General features: G+C 50.4%; 1 protein-coding gene and 1 long non-coding RNA gene across 3 annotated transcripts; both read right to left on the bottom strand.

Annotated features, from left to right (window-relative positions):
• Positions 1–5,782: 5,782 nt before the first annotated feature.
• LOC148592472 (nuclear receptor subfamily 2 group F member 1-A) lies at positions 5,783–14,360 on the bottom strand. Of its 2 annotated transcripts, XM_088534671.1 has the most exons (4): positions 13,852–14,360; positions 10,654–11,181; positions 6,088–6,275; positions 5,783–6,003 (listed from the first exon to the last, which is right to left on the bottom strand). In XM_088534671.1, exons 1-4 carry the CDS (start codon positions 14,297–14,299, stop codon positions 5,995–5,997), a joined length of 1,173 nt encoding a protein of 390 aa, XP_088390797.1. In that variant the 5' UTR covers positions 14,300–14,360; the 3' UTR covers positions 5,783–5,994. The 2 variants fall into 2 exon arrangements, with proteins under 2 accessions (XP_088390797.1, XP_088390796.1); XM_088534670.1 differs by having other exon boundaries at positions 5,783–6,275.
• An 875-nt stretch (positions 14,361–15,235) lies between these two features.
• Positions 15,236–15,615, bottom strand: LOC148592471 (uncharacterized). Its single transcript, XR_015913928.1, has 2 exons — positions 15,574–15,615; positions 15,236–15,410 (listed from the first exon to the last, which is right to left on the bottom strand). It is a non-coding gene; the product is annotated as an uncharacterized LOC148592471 (long non-coding RNA).
• Between the last annotated feature and the right edge of the window lie 1,657 nt (positions 15,616–17,272).

The following is a 17,272-nucleotide window of genomic DNA, read 5'->3' as shown; positions in this document are numbered from 1 at the left end:
CTCCCCCGATGTTTCCAATCCAGTGGGTCAGTGTCCCTCGTAGTTCGGGCTTGGATATTCCCACCCAGGGGTCTATCCCTAGGCCTAAATATTTCTCCGAACTACCCAGATCTATCATATCCAATTGCATTTCCGCAATTGACCATGGGTTACAGTTATTGATGGTATAAGAGTCTTTAGTAGGCCTAATAAGAAACCCATGGCATTTAGGGGCCTGTACCCGCAGCCCGGTAAGCTGGCAAAATTCTTCAACCACTTCGATATTTTGTCTCATGCCGTCCCAAGAGTCACTGAGAAGTGCCAAATCGTCGGTGAACGCTAGTGATGTCACCACCTGGTCACCATACTTAAAGCCCACTCCTCTACTTTCCAGACCACACAACAGAGGGTCTAAAGCCAAATTGAAGAGCACTGGGGACAGTGGATCACCCTGCTTCACTCCCCCGAGAATCTTAATCCTTTCCGTACACCGGCCTCCCACCTCCACTCTGGTTCCACAGTTGGTGTATAAGTCCTTCAGTAAGTCGATAATGTGTTTATCGACCCCCTTTTGGGCCAAGACCCGGAAGATGTGTTGGTGGTTAACTGTGTCGAAAGCCTTAGCTAAATCGACAAACACGACCCCAAGAGTCCTATGGTCTTTCTTGGCACTTTTAATCAGTGCCTGAAGGAGTTTAAGATTTTCCGAGCAGCCCGGAGCTGCTATGAAACCCCTTTGTCGCGCATTAATTGGGCATGCCCGCCGGAGCCTATTGCTCAATGTCCGGGAGAACAGCCTTAAAATGACGGACCCGATGGTAATGGGCCGCCAGTTGTTAATGTCCTCCATCTTAGTGGGATCCGCCGATTTCGGTATTAAAACCGTTCTAGCTGCCTTTAGCTCGTCAGGGACTTTTCCGGCCAACAGCCAGAGGTTGAACACCTCCGCTAACCGGCTGCCCTGGGGGTCAATATTAAGAACGTCCCCCAGGGAGAGGCCGTCTGGTCCCGGGGCGGAGCGCTTGGACATCTCCGCCACGTTCTTCCGGATCTCACCCGCGGAGATCATTAGCCTAAAGGCAGTATTGTCGGCCCTTCCCACACTACGGAATGAACATAAGCCGGAAAAGGAGGCCACCTCTTCCCATCTCTCCCTATAGAAGGCGTAAACGTCTTCAGTCGGGAGAGGGCATTTCACTGCCTCGATGTTATCGAGAATGATACCAGCAAGCTTCTTCCTATCCAAAGCGAAGAGCCGCTGATATCGGAGGTATTGACCCCTTTCAACCGCCCTGCGTTTCATCCACCTTCTCTCCTTCTTCGCAGGCCCGGCCTCGGCAGGATGTTTCTGACGGTACTTGGCTCTTTTAACGGCGAGCTTCCCTTGCGCGAGGGTTTCCAGCTCCTTCAAAGGACAGCTGACACACTCGGGGACGTTTTCCACACCTTCCAAGATCCCGCGGAACCTTCCCGGAGCAGTTGGAGAACCGTCTTGGAGCCATTCACCAACAACCCTTCTATACTCCTTCTGGATGTTTCTCACCTCTTCCATCTCGGGGGAGGCGTCCTTTTCGCGCGCCGCAGTTGCTTTCATGGGCGACGATGTTTTAGTCGCGGCCGCCAACTGCCTTCGCTTATCGCTGATCTGTTTCGCCGTTTTCGTGGGCAAATTCTCCGCGATCAGCTTATTAATAAAGCGCGCACCCTGAAACCATCTCTCCAATTCGACCAGTTGTGTGGTTTCCTCATCTGTCCAGGTGCTCTTATGCATACCTCTCAGTCCCTTTCCCTTTGGGCGAGCTTCTTCAATCCGCTCCACGTTCCGAACAGATGGATGCATAGCTCTTTTATGCTGAGAGAGGTCGCTTTTTGTCTTAAAGGCCTGATCACATTCCCCACATCGCCATTCAGGTGCATCAGAGGGACCCTCTACAACTACCTCTGTGGGTTTCCCCTTGCACTTTGGGAAGTGGCACGCAATGCTATGATGTTTATCACCAGTCTTCCCGCATCGGGAACACTGGTAAAGCACTCTTTTCCGACCATGCGCCCTCCTCAGGTGTTCATGCAAAGCCGAAATTTTTCCTACCCTGGCGCCACAGCATGGACATGCAGGATGGTCTTGGAGGATCTTCACGACCGGGGTCGAAACCTCAGTCGCTCCTCCCACGGCTGCCAGGGTAGGGGTTGCCAATTCAGTTTGGATTGTTTCGCCAGGGGGAGATGGTCGTTCTGGTGTCCACGCCTCCTCCTCCATCACCTTTTGAGGCGTGGCAACCGTCACCAGCATCTCATACACCTCCGGGAGATCTTTCAAACAATCCAAGTCAGCAGGGGTAGCAGGGATATCCCTCCCCCAATCGCCATAGTCCGAATTATAAAATGTCAAATTTCCGGTAAGGTGGACCTCAGACTCAGGGATAGATGGCAATCGAACAGGACTTAACCTGGCCCTCTCAGTAGAGGTTTCTCCCGTTTGAGTCGCCACCGAGACATAGTACACGTATGTGTGTGCGTGTGTATATATATATATATATATATATATATATATATATTCTTTAAGACACCACATAACTGCCCAGGAGCTGGGAGTGTGACAAAGGAGAACATCCACGAACACGACAAAGACCAGCGACTGGATATTTGACACTTCAGAACACGATACCATCTTATAAGCAAAGTTTAATAAGGGATTGAAACACTTCTTTCTAGGCACATACATGGAAATAAGTGCATGTCGTACACCGCCTCTACACCTGCAAGTTTCTTGGCAATCGGTGGGTAATTATTCATAAATATGAAAATTAATTGAAAAAATACGTTTCTGACTTACGAAAAAAAAAAGTTTATCTGTTTTCATCAGTGGGATAACGCTGTAATGAATATATTTACATCTCATTGGAAGAAACCGAGAGCTTTTTATTTTTATATATTTTTTTATTTTCTTTTGACCCCTTTCCCACCCCAATTTTCCCGCCACGGGTCCCCAGCTCCCTGTCCCACCCAAGAGCATTGCCCAGAAGCTAATTCAGCACCTCCGAGTGCTGAGCAGCGCCGGGGACCTCCGCGCCCATGTGAGGGACAAGACTGTCGCCTATAGCGTCCGTTGGAGCAGCAAAGGGAAGGGAGGGGGGGGGTGTCCTCGTGTGCCCAGGTTTGAAGCCTCTGCTCCCCGTGCCCCCCCTCTACCTGCCATACAGCGCCTATGGATAGAGATACAGGCCGCGTCTCCATATAGTAAGACGGCCTCTACCCCCATGGAGGCTCTGCCCGCGATGTTGATAATCCAGCTATAAGTGCCTACTGCATAGAGTCGCTCTCGCCTCTGATCTGCTGCGCCCAAAATATTAAAAACCCCAAGCGGGTTGGATTGAAGGATCTTGTTAATGAAAAAAAAAAATCTGGAGAGTATGGAGGACAGCAAAATAAAAGGAAAACATTGCCAATGACTCCACGAATTGAAAAGTCGGCCTCAACTGGGTTTGTTTGGAGGGCGTGGGACGTGTCTGCATGTGGGGGGGAATGTTATTTTTAAATAACCAGCTTTATTAGTACGTTAAGAAAGAGCTCCCTTGGTAGTATGTGTTCTTACAGCTCTGTCTCAGAGCCTATAAAACATTAATGCACTGAAAGCTGTTACAGAGATCTGCACCACCAGCTAGCAGCATTGTGAAGCCTTCACCTTCAAAGGAGCTCCATTACAGCAGCGATTTTTAATTTTCTTTAAAAAAAAAAAAAAAAAAAAAAGCGGCGGGGGGAGGGGGGAGATAAAAAGGGAAGGGAAACAAACCCAAACGACCCCGGACTTTCTGCACCCATCGCCGGCCCCGCTGCAACCCTCCGCGTGGGCTGCGCGCACCTAGAGCTGCCACGCGTTTTGCACACTCAGGTTACCCGCGCTCGCTGCCCATGCCGCGGGCAGCCCCCCCGGCAGCTTTCTGCAGGCAGGGACCCGGGAGACCCTCCGTACATGGCCCGGGGTGGCCGGGGCGCGGCGACACCCACGAGTGGCCCCTCGAGTCCCTAGGGAAAGAAACAACAAAAAAAGCACAATCAGGCAAACAAAAAAAGCACCTCCAAGCCTGTAGGAAAAGGATAATGTGGGTCTCAAGGTGCCGTGTTTTGTATCGCTCCACACAGCCACTTCAACCTACACCTGAGAACGCAAGGTGTGAACTCAGCAGCAACTCCGGCTGACGGGAGAGGGGGGAACAAAATGGGGGGAAAATAGGTGTTTGGAAATTCGCAGGCCGGGGGCAATCTGCACGTAAGCACGTTGGCCCAAACTCTCCCGTACAACCTCGGTTCAGCCAGGGCACTGCGCTCTGCCTGGGCCTGGCAGGTCAGGCCGGGAACAGCACGTGAGTTATAGAGCTTGGCTACCCCTTGCACGTGTTTTTAACTTCTTCCTTCTCACACCAGTACATAAGTTAAAAATGGAGGGAGTACTTTTTTTTTCCTTTTTGCTTTCAGTGAACTGTTGGCATGTTTCAAGCAACAAGACTCAGGGGTTGTAGGGGGGGTGAGTTGATTATTTTCTGATTAATTCTTTTATTTTTGTTTAAATTCTCACTTCAATTTTAATTCTTGAAGAACAACTGTATTGGAGATGGAAATTTCTGTGATCTGTAGAGTCATAAAAATCTCCTGTGAGAAGAAGAGGCCAGACCTTGGGAAAGATGTTTGCCTCCCTAGGCTGAGCGATAAGGAGCAGGGATGCAGTTGCTCAGCCCGGTTCACAGGCAGCCCCCTTGGAAACCTGTTGAAGCCGGCCGCTCGGCTGGGCTTGTAGTCAACTTAACCGCAGACGTCCTCCAAACTAGCTTTGGAGGTCAAACACCCGGAAATGAGGAAGAAGAGGAGGAAGGCAGGACCCTCAAATTGAGGGCTGGGACCCCCGACTGGCATGTGCACCTGCGCACCCGGGGGGGGGAAGAGTTGCGCAACTAGAGGCGGAGTTTGTCCACCCCCCGGCCTGCCTCCTGGGTCGTACTGACCCTATGTGCCAGGATGCACCGGGCATAGAGAGGACAGTGCGGAGAGAGCCGGGGGAGAAGAAACTCCTCACTCTGAGGCCTGTGCTGTCTCCGCGGGAGCCGGTCAGCAACTCTCTCTGATCTGCCAGCTCGAGAGGATGTTCGGGTCCAATATCCCGCCGGCAGGTATCACCTCGTGAGTAGTTATCCATACTTTGCTTCTTTTATGTGCTTTCACCTGAATAAATGCTTGATGTAGTCACCTCGTTCTGCGTGATTATTGCCGAATCCCGAGCCCATCCGGAACAACAACTTCGACAACATATATCGCACTCATAAGAAGCAAAGGGTTATATCAAAAATTATTAGCATAGGATCACAGAAAACCTGGTTTGGAACCAGAAAAAAATACAAAACAGATATAGATACATAGACACAGGACATTTTTTATCATTATTTGGAAAATGTAATTTTCCCCTAATTTTTGTTTCTTTTTTTATGCGCATAAGATGCTTTAAGTTTTACAAAAAATGAAAATAAAGACTAATATTTTACAGAATAAGTAACAATGTTCGTGGTAAGTGTTTGCGTGTGGGGTTCCTTTCTTGTTTGCTTTTTTTTCTCTCTCTCTCTACACAAGGTTCAGTTCAGCTCCAGCGCTTTTGTTTGTCTGATTGTTTCTGTACAGAATATATCCACAGTTCACAATAAATTCTGGAAGATCCATTATTTTCCTCCTTCTGTTTTTATTAAAATTACCTCTCGGTCCTTTTTCTTACTTTCTTTTTGTCTTTTTTTTTTCCTCCTCCTCGCTCTCTCCTCCCCTCTCCACCTCCCCCCCCCCCCAAAAAAAAAAATCTCCACAGACACAAGGTCCTTTATTTCTCTGCCTCCCAAACGCGGCCACGCATCTGACCCTCCTCGGGGCCGTCGTTTGTGTCCTGCCCGTGGCCGGGCCCCGTTGCAGCCCAGCTCGCTCTCTGTGCGTGCGCTCCCGCCCGCGCTCCGCAGTGTCTGTACCGGGGGTGCGCGCCACCCTCTAGGAGCACTGGATGGACATGTAAGGCCAGTTGAAGCTGCTCCCGGACAGCAACATATCCCGGATGAGCGTTTCAATGGGCGTTTTACCTACCAAGCGGACGAAGAAGAGCTGCTCGATGACGGAGGAGGAGACGGTGCGCAGCGAGGGCAGCCGCAGCAGCAGTTTGCCGAAGCGGCTTGGCTGGTTCGGGTACTGGCACCGCACGTACTCCTCGAGCGCGCACTGCGACTTCTCCTGCAGGCTCTCGATGTGCGCAGAGTCCGACAGGCCGCACGCGTCTGCTCGGGCCGCGCAGCGCGGCGCGGGGCCGGGCGGAGAGCAGCGGAGAGCAGCGGAGCGGGAAGACGAGTCAAGGGAAGGGAAGGCAAGGGGGGCAAGCGGTTAGTGGCGGCAAAGCGGCGGGAGCGCTCCTCCCCGCCGGCAGCCCCGACCTCCCGCCAGCAGGTAAATAGCCATAAAAGTGCATAAATAACGATAAATAATTAAAAATAGACAAGTTTGGGGGGAGGGAAAGCAGGGAAAACACCGAGAGTCGCGCTGCGCACCCGTCCCCCCGCTGCGCACGACGCCGCGCCGGGCGCGCTGTTGACATGGAGATGAAGGCGCGGGGCGCTTTGCGGAGCAAGGGGCGCGGAGGGGGCAGTACCCCTGAGACCGGCTCGTGTCCCCGGAGTCGCCCGCATCCCGGCGGCTGCATCGCCATACGGCGGGATGCGGCAGCTCCACACAAAGCTGGAGGCGCCTGCGATGGGGGACGCTGCGCGAGGTGGGGGGCAGAGATGCACCCCTCGATCAGCGGGTAGCTCGGTACACACGGATGAAAACAGAAATCTACCCCTCACACCTTGCAGACTGCGAGCAGTCGGGCACATGCGTGCGAACCTGAACCCTGCAAATCCAGGCGTTTAGCTATTTGCACGTCTCCGTGTACATGTGTGCATATACACACACACACATACATATACGTACATATAGATAGGGCTCTGCATGTCTACACACACCCCTATCTGTGTGTAGGTATCACCCCAATAGAGGAAAATTGTGCAGGCTGCTCAGTGAGCGGCTTGCACAGCATCCTGCAGTCAGAGCAACGTGGTGCGTTTGCCTCCATGGTTCATATATATCATCTACATTGTTTCGCAGATTAGTATTTAAAAAAAAAAAAAAAGCATAAGGATCACAGGGAAGCAGTCAGCTGGCAGTGCGGTTTACTATAGATCAAAGTCAGACTTTGCTAATGTATAGATCTGTATATGAATTAATGCATGTTAATGGCCCCAAAAGGACATTACAAAATTGGGAATGTAAAATTATGACCTTGGAAAGACACAACAAATTATTCAGATCAAAAATCTGTAGCAACCACATTTTTTGAAGTTGAAGCCTTTCTGTATCAAGAACCATCTTTACAAAGATTTCTGAACACCTTCATCTACAATACTATGTCCTCGAGCGAAAATAAAAATAAAACAAGCCATAATTCAATAACTTTTAAAGAAAGGACCCTTTGACCTGTACTGCGGACTTGGCATCCTTCAGATATACAATTATCTGAGTCAGGCTGCTCTGCTAATCCATACCGTGCCTTTAATGCAACATCTAAAGCACCAGGCTGCAACATATATATGTATCAAAAGCATAGGCCTGCTCTTGTTTCCAATATATATCAGAACCACAGGCTTGTTCATATGCTGATTGCCACAAATCACACTCCATATTTACATATATCTTGCTATTTTACATGCGTTATCTGCTCATTATGCATTAGGATCCTATTCAACTTCCAAACAATGCAATATGAAAGGGACTTATCGACACCTTAGCAAGGCTTTTTTTTTTCTTTTTTTTTTAATGCCCCATATGTCATACCCTTAAGGTTAGTAAAATATTTATCAGATATTTACGATAGGAACCATCTCTACTGCAGGTCACTGGACAGTGCAGATGAGCAGGTTACTTGCTGCAAAGATGACAGCGAGGGAGAGAAAAATGAGTGTTGGGTTTTGTGTTAGATCTCCAAACGCTTAGGATTTTCTCACATCGATAATATCTACTGAGCTTTAATTATTTCAAATGTTCTGGCATATGCGCTTATTTGGATTTTATTTCGCATCCTTAAAGATGGCTGGGAGGGGGAAAGGAGACTTAATTCTCCATTTAAAACGGGATTAAAATAATAATTGAAGGATGAAAAGGTCGAGTGAATTATTCAGCCCAGAGAGGTGGTATCTGTGGAAGGGATCCATGGAATAATAAATAAATAAATAAATAAATAAAGCAATACGTGTTTACCAAAGGTGAATTATTACCCCATCTAAGAAAGTGGGCTAATGCGAAAATCCTGTGCGCCTCACTTTTTATATGGCAGTGTTTCAATAAGGGAAAGCTCTATATTTCTTCCTGCAAGCTATGGAAAAGAAATTATTTAAATAAATATCCATTACTGTTCAGCACACTCCAGACTTCCCCCTTGTAGTAGTGGTGGGAATGTATTTCATGTTACAAGTTCAGAAGAGTTTAGTGTTCAGGAAATATAGGTGTAATCAGCTGGCACCTAACTAGAAATCAAAGTTCTTATTGCACTGCAAATAGATTTATTGGATTTGCATTACCTAGCCACAAGGGGAGAAACCCATGCCAGCTTTAAATACTTAGTCCTCAGCGAAGGACTTAGGACAATATGCTTAAAAATGTCTTTTCCATCAGTCAAAGTTTGTTTAAAAGTTGGATGACTGAGTTGGATGACTTTGAGAAAGGCTTCCCATGAATCCCCGTCTGGCTAAGCAATCAAAACAAGTTTAGTCAAAAGTGGAAATGTGTGGATGGGGGTAAGGGGTAGATTACTCCTGACAGCTGTATTTCCATTTTCTGATATGCCCCACGCGATTCGGCTTCAAAATATTATTGTTCTCTTCCTAAACTCCATTCAGGCTCCACTCAATTGTTGGAGGAGGCTTCTCCCCTCGCAAGCATTTAATGATGACGTTTGGTTTTAAGCTATGGAAATGAAATGCTCTCCTAAAGCCACGTGCTGCGGTCCTAGCCAAGGTCGATCACGTGAGGAAGGTAAAAGAAGAGTAAGAAAAGAAGAGAAAGAGAGAGAAATCCCCCCTCCCCAAAGTGTCCCCATTTGGGGCAACCGCCTTCTTGGGACCTTTTTTTTTGGAGCAAAGGAGCTAAGACTTAGACCAGTCTCTCTGTTTAGGGGTAATCTCTCAAAGTTGGATCTGGAGAGAAAAAAATGTTAAAAAAAAGTTTAAAAAAAGAGTTAAAAAAAAAAGAGTAAGGTTGGCCTAGGTTGGCTCTATTTATTGATGAACATCCTGAAATGAATGGGCATGGAAAGTATGCAAGTTTGCACACCGGCTCTGGAGTTAAATCAGCCTGATAAATGCTGCCAGGTCTCTTTGTCACTTTTGAAAAACGTTTCCATCAGGAAGACTTATTAAGATAAAATGCATTAAAATGTCGATCTGAATATCCAGTAAATCTTCCATTTGTTTTAAGATCTGCACTTTATCCTCTGCAAAGAAATATTCCCTCCAACACTAAGACTGCATTTGCACTGGAAGTAAAAGGGGGCAGTCACAGTACATGTCTTCACCCTGCATACAAATTAGATACTCCTGTCTAAATAAATTATCTGATGTTCAAATCGATATTAATACTACATTTGCTACATTACAAGATTGTGCAAATTTAAGAATCATTTTAATACAATGTAAATACTATTTTTCATGCATGAGAGGCAACAAATATTGATGGACTATAAACTGCTTACTGTTAAACAAGGCCTTTGAATGATTTGCCATCTTTGTTCAGGAATGCTTTTAAATTTGCCTCGGCCTAGTTTTAAGTCAGATTTATTGGGACTATTTATTAGCAACTCGGAGGCTAGTCTAATAGCAAAAAAAAAAAAAAAAAAAAAGAGAGAGAGAGAAGAAACCGAAACACGAAAAAGAAAGGGAAGGAAAGAGGGGAAAAAAAAGGAAAACAAACAAGCCCCAAAAGTGGCAATTAGCCCCATCGTGGCAATAATTAGAATAATAATTAAAAAGTGACATTGCAAGGTTTCTTATCTTGCCTCATTTCCCTTCCCTACGTTCCATACATATTATTCGTCTTTGATGTTTATAAATTTCTCTCGCGCAGGTTATAATAATAAAAGATGTATTATATTCTTATAGGCTACAACTAGAGCACTTCAAAGGCGATGCTAATGCACTTTCCTGCCAGTTAATTTGAACCATCTATCACAAGGAAAAATTGTTAACATGCACACACACACGTTTCCACCGCCTCCACTTAATTTGGTAGATTTTTTTAAGGTGATCTATTAAAATTACGATATTTGCGTGGCTTTGCACGGTGGAAAAAGAGAAATAATAATAATAATAATAATAATAATAATAATAATAATAATAATAATAATAATAATAATGAGGAGGAGGAGGAGGAGGATTTATCTGCGGACTGGCTCATGCCCCCTCAGATCTGCTGCTCTTGTGCTGTTGCTATGTCCCCCGTCCCCCTCCCCCCACCACGAGTCTCGCAGGAGTCCCCAGCGCTGCGGGCCGCCATGTCCCCATCGCCGAGGGCGCCCCGCTCTCGCCCAGGGAGGCCGAATCGAGCGGAGCCGAGCGGAGCCGCGCTCACCTGAGGTAAAGAGCACGATGGCCTTGAGGCAGCTGTACTCGGCCGAGTCGACGTGCAGCGCCTTGAGCTTCTCCACCTGCTCCTGGAAGATGCGGATGTGGTCCATGAAGGCCACCACGCGGTCGGCAGACATGGGCGAGGCATGGAGGCCGGCGGCAGCCAGAAGCGGCGCCACGTGCAGCGGCATGGAGCACTGCGCCGCGTTGAGCACGAACAGCTCGCTCCAGGTGAGGCGCAGCAGGGCCACCTGGTCGGTGATCTGCAGGTCGGGGAAGAAGGGGATGTTGCGGGCCCACTCGACGGCGCTGAAGAGCAGGCGCGCGGCCAGCTCGCAGATGTTCTCGATGCCCATGATGTTGTTGGGCTGCATGCACTGGCTGCCGTAGCGCGACGTGGGGTAGGGCTCGGCGCGCAGCAGCAGCGAGATGTAGCCCGAGAGGTAGCAGTGTCCGTTGAGGGGTTCCCCGTTGGTGAGCGCGTACTGGCCCGGGTTTGGCTGGCTCGGCGGCATCCTTCCTCGCTGAACCGCTGACAAAAACAAGGAGACAAGGAGAGGAAATGTGCACCCAGGAGGCTCGCGGGCCCGGCCGCGCACAAAACCGCCCTCCTTCCGCGACCGCGGAGCTGCCCGAGCCTACCGACCCTCCGCGCATCGCCACGGCCCCGGCAGCAGCCGCCGCAGCCAAGCGCCCCCCGCCACGGGCAGGCTCAGCAAAATAAACACGGCTTAAAAAAGCAGAGGGGACGGGGAGAAGGAGAGGGGAGGGAGGTCAAAAAAGAAAAAAAGGAAAAAAATAAACCCAAGGCAAACAAGGCAAATCCGCCCCCCCCCCGCCCCCCTCCCCGCTCGCGACAAAAGGCAACCCCACACATAAAAAAATAAAATCAAAAGGCGTCCTCCGGGTGGTAAGAAAGTGGGGTTAAAAATCACAGCCAGCTGTTAAAAATATAGGCAAGCTCTGTTGTGTATCCTAGCCGAGTGCCTTGGCAGCACTGAGATTTACAAGTGAACTGCTGTGATGCTTTTTTTTCCCTTCTTCCTTTTAAAGCGTGAAAATAAATGCGTCCATATTCTTCAAAAATATCTCATCGTTAACCTTAAAACTGGAACAGGTCACAGTCCCCCAGCTCCCAACTGCTAACTTTATTTCACAGACGAAGCTTTCCATGCAGGACCCCCCCTCCCTCGCCCAGCAAAGTTCTCCCTGCTGAAAGGAAGAGCAAAGTTAAATATTATCAAGGGGAGAGGAGAAATAAAACAAAATAAAATAATTAAAATAAAAGCTCTGAACTTACAATAGCCAAACATTCGTGGAAAAAGAAGGGGCACGGTGTAATTAATATCTTTGGCGCGCGGTTGCCACTGCAAAAGCCTGCAGTTAGCGGTGCACAGCGAATGCACAAGCTTGCAACTGCAAAAACACTGGATTCATTAACCATCTCCACGCAGGGCGCAAGCAAGCCTCGAGTCCCGAAAGCTGACCAAAGTTGGTGCTTTTTTTTTTTTTTTTTTTTTTAGCGTGTGTGCTTCATTCCAGCAGTGCCAGCGTTTTAACCCGCATACCATGTAAACAAAGGTAATTTAAGGAGAAGACAGGGCTCCTCAGGCTGGTTTCTCTACACACACAGAGAGAGATAATTCATCTTTCCAGCATGCCACATTTTGCTCAAGTTTCTCTTTTATTCCAGTTTAGCAGAGCACACAGCGAGCCCTGCACTTCTGTCATGTCCGACCTTCCTGCTCCTGCCCTCCAGCCCCTCCCTCCCTCCTAAAGCTGCTTTTAACCTTGGCAGTTATTTTTCAATTAGCTGCAAGAACAAATGTCTCTTCCTCTCCCGCCCCCCCCCCCCGCCCTCAATCCTTTTTCTTTCTTTCCAGGCGCCTACCAACAGCCCCTGGAGCTACCAATGAAGTCGTCATATTTGTGAGCTCCTTTAGATCTAGAGCAGCTCCATGGCTTTCTTTGTGGCATATAAAATATATTAATAATAAAAAAAAGAAAACTCACAATCAAGGCAGTAGTAACCCCCACTCCGCAAAATTGACCCTTTCGCTGAGGTGACTCTCCAGGCGCCTCCAACGAGAGTCACAGGGTAAACTTTAACTGCAAAGCGAGAGATACGTTTCGAAGAGGGAAGAGGCAGGAAATGTTCCTACGAGAAAATGAGCCCTAATGCAAGGAAAAGCACAGCAACTCTTGGGAAGGAGAAGCAATAAATAAATAAATAAATAAATAAATAAATAAATAAAGGAGCACTTGCAAATGGTGAGGAGCCCACTGCCAGATGCGGGCTATGAATTCTGCTAAAACGAGAAGGACCGGTAAATAGGTTAAAAATCACGATTTGTATGCAGGCTTTAAGGAGAGGGTGGAGTTTGATGGAGAAAGAAAATGAGCAGCGTGGTTAAAAAAAAAAAAAAAAAGACTGAAGTAGAGAAAGTAGAGAAACCCGGTTCAGTCAAACTTTCCTTTGAACGCGTGGAAGGAAAACAAAGCCAAATCCCGCACAGAAGCCCCCTCCAGGGCATCGGGAAGCCACATAGAGTTGCACATCCCCCCTCTCTCCTGCTTTTTTAATTTCCTTCCCCTTTTTCTTCTTTCCTACTTACACGACTTTCATCTTTCTTTCGGGAAAGACGAGACTGGGAATGGCTCTAGCGGGAAGAGGTGTGGGTTTCGAAAGAAACGATGGGGCGGGGGGAGGGGGAAGCTGAATGGGAGCACATCTCGTACGGAGAGCTGCGTCTCTCACCACCTCCTCGCCACGCTCGTGCCAATAATAGACAAAAACACATCCACGCACGGAGACACGCGCGGGGACAGCGGCTCCACGAGCTCCATTTATCGAGCGACCGTAACGCGGGATTGCGGGCGCAATGAGCGGGGAAAGGGGCAAGCGCGGTGGGGCCGGGGGTGGGGAGGAGCGGGAGGAGGCACGATCCGAAAAGCAGGAGAAGCCACCAGCAGCCACCATCGACAACAACAACAAAACCCGGCGCAGGGCTGTCAGATGGAGAGCAGGCGCGGGCAGGGATTGACACGGGCACGCAAACAGAGAGAGTCCTAGGTCGCCATGGAGAGCTGCGCATATATATGTGTGTGTGTATATATGCACGTATGTATGTATACAGTCACTCGCACACACGCACACAGAGAAGCAGAGGGAGCGGTAGGGTAGTAGGGAAGAGATATTCACCTTCCCGCCTCATGCCCACTTTGAGGCACTTCTTGAGGCGGCAGTACTGGCACTGGTTGCGGTGGTGCTGGTCGATGGGACAGTTCCTGTTGGCACGGCATGTGTACGTTAAGTTCCTGCGCACGCTCCTCTTGAAGAAACTTTTGCAGCCCTCGCAGGTGAACTGGCCGTAGTGCTTGCCGCTCGACTTGTCCCCGCACACCACGCACTCGATGTGCTGCTGGCTCTGGCCCGAGCCCTGCTGCCCGGGGCCCTTGTCGCCGGCCGTGCCCGGCGTGGAAGGGGGTCCTGGCTGGCTGGGGGTCTGTGGGGTGTGCGGCGCGGCCGAGCCGCTCTGCTGCTGCGGCGGCTGCTCCCGGGCCGGCTGCACTGCGAGGTTGGGGCCGCTCGGGGTGCCCCCGGCCACGTCTTCCTGCGGATCGCGCCAGCTGCTAACTACCATTGCCATATCTCGGGCCCACAGAAGTGCTGGGGAACGGCGCTTCTCGCTGCGGGCTGCCGGGCAGGGAGGCGGGGGGCGGGCGTCGCGCGCGGGGAGCCTGCCTGCTGCCGCTGCCCGGCCGCCTGCCGCCGGTGCGCGGCCCGTCTCGCTATTTTATTTATTTCGGGCCGCGATGAACCCCTCCTCCTCTCGCTCGCTCGCGGATTTCGCCGCTTTTATTTTTTTTCCTCTTTTTTTTTCCTTCCTTTTTTTTTTTTTTTTTTGGAGGGGGGGCGGGTGGAGGGCTCCTTTCGGCGCTCTCCCCCCTCCTAAAATGCCCTCGTCTCGCTATTTCGCCCGCGCTTGCTCCGCCGCGCGCCTCCGCCGCGCTCCCTGCCCACCCCCCCCCGCCCCCGGCCGCCACTTCAAGTTGCGAAATGCGTGGGGGCGAAGCGGGGAGCGGCATCCAGGGGAGTCGCACGCCGGACACGCGCACACATCCCCCCCGCACACACGACGCCGGCGCTAGCAGCGCGCAGCCTGCGCGGGCATAGAGGAAGCCGGAGCACCGAAGAGGAGGAAGAAGAGGAGGAGGTCGGGGCCGCCGCTGGGGCCCGGCCGCCGCTGCTGCTGCTGCTGCCGCCGCCGCGGGATCTCGGAGCGCTGGAGGCTCGGAGAGGATCCGGGCGCCGGCGATCAGGGCATGGAGGTGTCCGGGGGCCAGGTGCAGGGCAGGGCGCCGTCAGCCATGCAGGACGGAGAGCCGCGGAGCTGGAGGCGGCCCGGGAGCGCGGGCGCTGCAGGTCGGTGCTGCCGGCGGCGGCGGCGGAACTCGCTGAGCGCTGCTCTTTCTCTCGCGCTCGCGCTCTCCTTTCGCTCGCTCTATTCTCTCTCTCTCTCTTTTTTTTTCTTTTACAAAAAAAAGGGAAAAAAAACCCAAAATTGATTTCACTAAATTCGCAGAGGAGACGAATTCACAGCGAAGTGTAAAAATAGAGAACGGCGATAATAATGACACACGCAGGCAAAAGAGAGATCCAAAGTAGGTCAGGTGAATAAATCCTCTTCTTTTCCTCTTACTTGCCCCTTTCTTCTTCACCTTCTTTTCCTCCTCCTTCGTCTGCGAGAACACACGATGCTGGTTGCAAAAAAAAAAAAAAAATCAGTGGAAGTCGCCCCCCCCAAAAAAAAAAAAGTTCTCTTTTTTGTTTGTCTAAAAAAAGTATTTCGGATAAAAACTCCTCAGCTAGAATCAACCCCCCCAAAAATAATAAAAAAGGCAAGAATAGTCAAAATAATACTGGTATTAAGATGTGAACGCGTTCTCTCTCTCTCTCTCTCTCTCTCTGGGCTTTTTTTTCTTCCTCTCTCTCTTTCTGCTCCCCCCCCGCCTTTTTCTTTCTTTCCTTTTTTTTTTTTTTTAGTTTCACCTCTCTCCTCTTCTGTGGGAATGAAGCGAAAGACACAAGGAGGAAGGGTACAAAAAAGAAGAAAAGGAAGGAGAAGAGGGAGATGAAGGGAAAAAAAAAACTAATAGAATATGCAAGAAAGGGGGGGGGAGGAGACCCCAAAAATGAATGCGTTTAAACGGGAAGCCTAGCAGAGCAATGTTTCCGAAAGGGGGGTCTGCGCGAATGTCTGTATATAGTGAACTTTGACACTACTATTGAAACTGACACGTTTCTATGGAGATCGCTGCCTTATATGGAGCTCATGTCAAGGAGCCAAGAGAAGGGCTGCTGGCAACTGATAATCAAAGGCGACTGACTGGTCAGAGCCCTGAATTGGCGGGGAGAGAAAATGGGACGCTAAGGTTAGCCAAGCCCCCCGCACTCCATTGCCCCCCCCCCCCGGACTTTATTATTATTATTTATTTATTTATTCTCTGCTACCTACTGACTGGGATGGGGAAGGGAGGGAGGGGAGGAGAAGAGAGGGGGGAGCGAGGGAAGGGAGGGAGGGAGAGGGGATTCTTCTGACAAGCGCAATTTACATTGAGATCGCCCCGCGCTGCTATTTACTTTGAAACCTGATTAGTATGGATCGCCAATGGTCTCCCTCGCTCTCTCATACACACACCCGTGCACACACATCAAAAGAGGAGGATGCATCGCGATAGGCGGAAAGGGGGATTAAAAGGCAACGGTTTGGGCTCTAGGTTAAAAGTTTTTTTTTTTTTTTCATATTCGAAAATGGGATTTCTGGGTCTGATTTCAATTGCAGGAGCCAGGCAAGAGCTCGTAATGGTGCAGAAGAAAACGAGCTGTGTGCAATAAGGAGTATAGGCGCTTGTGTGCCTCTGTGTGTGTGTGTGCATATTCACTCACACATTCACATCTGTCCGTGCTCCGATCCCACTTTGGGCTATTTTTGCTGCCGGGCTCCCCGGCTCTCGCTCCTCACCGCTTATGCCCCCCCGACCCCTTTCACCAGGCTGCCCCCGCCCCAGGGGGGCGGCAGCGCCGCGGAAAGAGAGCAGGAAGCAACGGTCTGCTTCGCCGGGGGAAAAGCGGGATTTGGGGGGGCAGCGTAGGGGGAGGGAAGGGGCCAGACAAGGCGGGATTCCCGCATGTCCCCTTGCAGAGCGCGGCGGGGGGAGCCCCCGGCGCGGGCGAGGAATCACCGGAAAGCGACTCTCGCCGCTCGCGCGCCGAGACTGCGCACCCGCGGAGAGCGGCGCAGCCGGGGGGGGGGGTGCGGGCGCCCCCTCCGCTCCGTTCCCCTCCGCACCGCTCCGCGGTGGTGGCGGCCCCGTGGAGCGGCGCGGGCGGAATCGCTGGATCCGGCTGCCATCTAGCGGCCAGGCCGGCAGTGCCGCGGCCTCGCCGAGCGCCCCGCTCCTGCCGCTTACCCCTCTTTTTATCCTTCTCTCTCTCTCTGTCTCTTTTTTTTTTTCCCTTCATTTAAGGAACCCGCGCTGGGATAAAGCCTCCTCCTCGCTTTCTTTCCAGTTACATATCTTTGCTCGCCTCTTTTCTCCCAAGCCTCCTTTCCCTGAAA

This window comes from Tinamus guttatus, unplaced genomic scaffold, assembly GCF_059628265.1.
Source record: "Tinamus guttatus ecotype Peru unplaced genomic scaffold, ASM5962826v1 Tinamus_guttatus_pri_ptg000583l, whole genome shotgun sequence".
Lineage (NCBI taxonomy): Eukaryota > Metazoa > Chordata > Aves > Tinamiformes > Tinamidae > Tinamus > Tinamus guttatus.
This window is presented reverse-complemented; position numbering and strand designations above follow the sequence as displayed.

Coding starts and splice junctions, on each gene's coding strand:
- LOC148592472 (XM_088534670.1), bottom strand. CDS start 14,299: ATGGCAATGGTAGTTAGCAGCTGGCGCGATCCGCAGGAAGACGTGGCC. Junction 11,182..13,851: donor AGTGGGCATGAGGCGGGAAG/GTGAATATCTCT, acceptor TGTTTTTGTCAG/CGGTTCAGCGAGGAAGGATG. Junction 6,276..10,653: donor CATCGTGCTCTTTACCTCAG/GTGAGCGCGGCT, acceptor CGGCCCGAGCAG/ACGCGTGCGGCCTGTCGGAC.